Source organism: Frankliniella occidentalis, unplaced genomic scaffold, assembly GCF_000697945.3.
Source record: "Frankliniella occidentalis isolate FOCC.00 unplaced genomic scaffold, Focc_3.1 Scaffold155, whole genome shotgun sequence".
Taxonomy (NCBI): Eukaryota; Metazoa; Arthropoda; class Insecta; order Thysanoptera; family Thripidae; genus Frankliniella; species Frankliniella occidentalis.
This window is the reverse complement of record NW_026267281.1, coordinates 349,185-351,113: the sequence shown is the minus strand read 5'-3', so window position 1 is coordinate 351,113 and position 1,929 is coordinate 349,185. Positions and strand designations below refer to the sequence as shown.

Sequence of the window (1,929 nt, the reverse complement as noted above, 5' to 3'; positions counted from 1 at the left end):
CCACCTTCCTCCTCCCTATATAGAGGCGCATCTGCGAGAAGAAAAAACTTTTGCGTGAGGCGTGAGAATCGCCGGGAAAGGCGTAGGCCGAGCAGCCAGGTGAACTTCGCGCGTGGAGCAAAAGGAAGGTGCGGGGCGGAGGGGAACAAAGGAACTCCACCTGCGCCGCTCTGCGTGTCTTGCATGGCGCCGCCGCAGCGCGTTCAGTTCAGATAACTTGGCATCGACTCGTTATCAAGCTGCGGACGCAGATGAATTCGGAATGATTGTCCACAAATTCGTCATCGGGTCCATCAAATATTGACCGCGTCCAGCCAGAGCAGGCCCGGGGGGAAAGGTCTCCGTATCGGGTGTGTCCAGCAGGCACTTTTACCACCCACCACAGAATACGCAGAACTTTCCCCGCAAACGAGTTTTATGTCAATTGTATTCGCGAGAAAGCCACTGTGTTCTTAACCAAACGTAGAGCGTGACAATAAGGCTGTCGTCCCTGGCGCAAGCACACGTCCAGGAAGGAGCGATTCAATAAAATGTGTACACCATGGCGTGGCGGGGCGGGGCGGGGGATATTGACTATAAAACAACGGGGGGCCGGCGGGTCTGATGGAGTCTAATAACTGTCGTCCTGCTCCGGACGCTGCGCCGAAGAGGAGCCTCGGGGATTTCCTTTCCTCTCCTCCGCCCGGCCCGCGCACAGCCGCGCGCTACGCGCTGCGCTAGGCCGCCCCGCGCGCCACTCTGATGTAATTCGCTCACTCCTTTCTGCTTGTTGTCGCGGTGCGTCGCCTTATCTCTTTGAATCTCTCGTTCTCTCCCTCTCCCTCGTCCTCTGTCTGTCTGTCTGTCTGTCTGTAAGTCATAGCGCCTGATAGGTAGGCAGCACCCAGTATGCATTGCATGTATGTACTGCGGGGTGGCCGACCCCGCACCACGCAGGCGCTGACCACTCGTCATTTACCGAATTTTTTTTTCCGAGAAAAAAACGGGCGTACGTTCTGGACGATCCATATGGACGCCATGCAAAGTGTCGAGGAGGATGCGTGTAAAGACACACGAGGAGGCTGCTGGTCCCTTCCGGGCCACCCGGCCGTAGCATCATACTCCTCCTGCGCACACCTGCGGCTCGAGCTTCCGTCACGGTGCGGTGCGGTGTGCTCGTCGAGCGGTCCCCTGTCCTTTACTGATCGCCGTCTCTCTTCTCCTCCGCAGGTGCTGACGGCGCTCTCGGCGGCGGCCATGGCCCGACCCGGCCACAGCGGCGGTGGCCACGGCGGCGGTGGTGGCGGCGGGTCCTTCGGCGGGTCCTCCTTCGGCTCCTCAGGGTTCGGAGGCGGCGTGCAGCTGGACTCGTACGCCGCGCCCATCGGCAACGGTGGCGGCGGCGGCGGCGGCTCGTCCTTCGGCGGCTCGTACGGCGCGCCCGCGCCCCAGTACGGCCCGCCCTCACAGGCGCCCGTCGTCCACAAGCACGTCTACGTCCACGTGCCGCCCCCAGAACCAGCTTCCTACCCCGCCAGGTAAGCCAACTTTGCTTCGGAGCTCCGTCAACACTGGAACGAGCGACTTGGGTCCAGTCGCCGTCCGAGGGGGGGGGGGGGAATGTTCGAGAAATGAAATGGGAAATCATTTATTGAGAGCATCGCGCTTCCGCGCCGTAAGTCTGCGGCGACTGTCCCGCAGCTCATGTGCGGCCAAGAGAACGCGGCGCTATGGGAGATCCGTCACGCCTTGCGCTCCTGCATATCGGCCGCGCCGCGTCTCTACCGTTGGATAATCGGATAATCGGTCCCCCCCGACGTGCCCCCCGCCTCCCACTCGCTCGCCCCCTAATAACACGCATCTCGGCCCCGCCGCCGCGGAGTGAGCCATTTAGCCGGCGCACACACTGGAGCACGCCCCGAGTGCAGTGTAGAAGGTAATCAGCGCGCG

At 61.8% G+C, this 1,929-nt stretch overlaps 1 protein-coding gene across 1 annotated transcript in view; it reads left to right on the top strand.

The window, feature by feature from the left end:
* Positions 1-1,929, top strand: part of LOC113202256 (uncharacterized) — a 29,658-nt gene that overhangs the window by 17,110 nt on the left and 10,619 nt on the right. Inside the window, exon 2 of the mRNA XM_052271237.1 lies at positions 1,210-1,517. Within this exon, the coding sequence (XP_052127197.1) occupies positions 1,210-1,517 (308 nt within the window). The remainder of the gene's footprint in view (positions 1-1,209; positions 1,518-1,929) is intronic.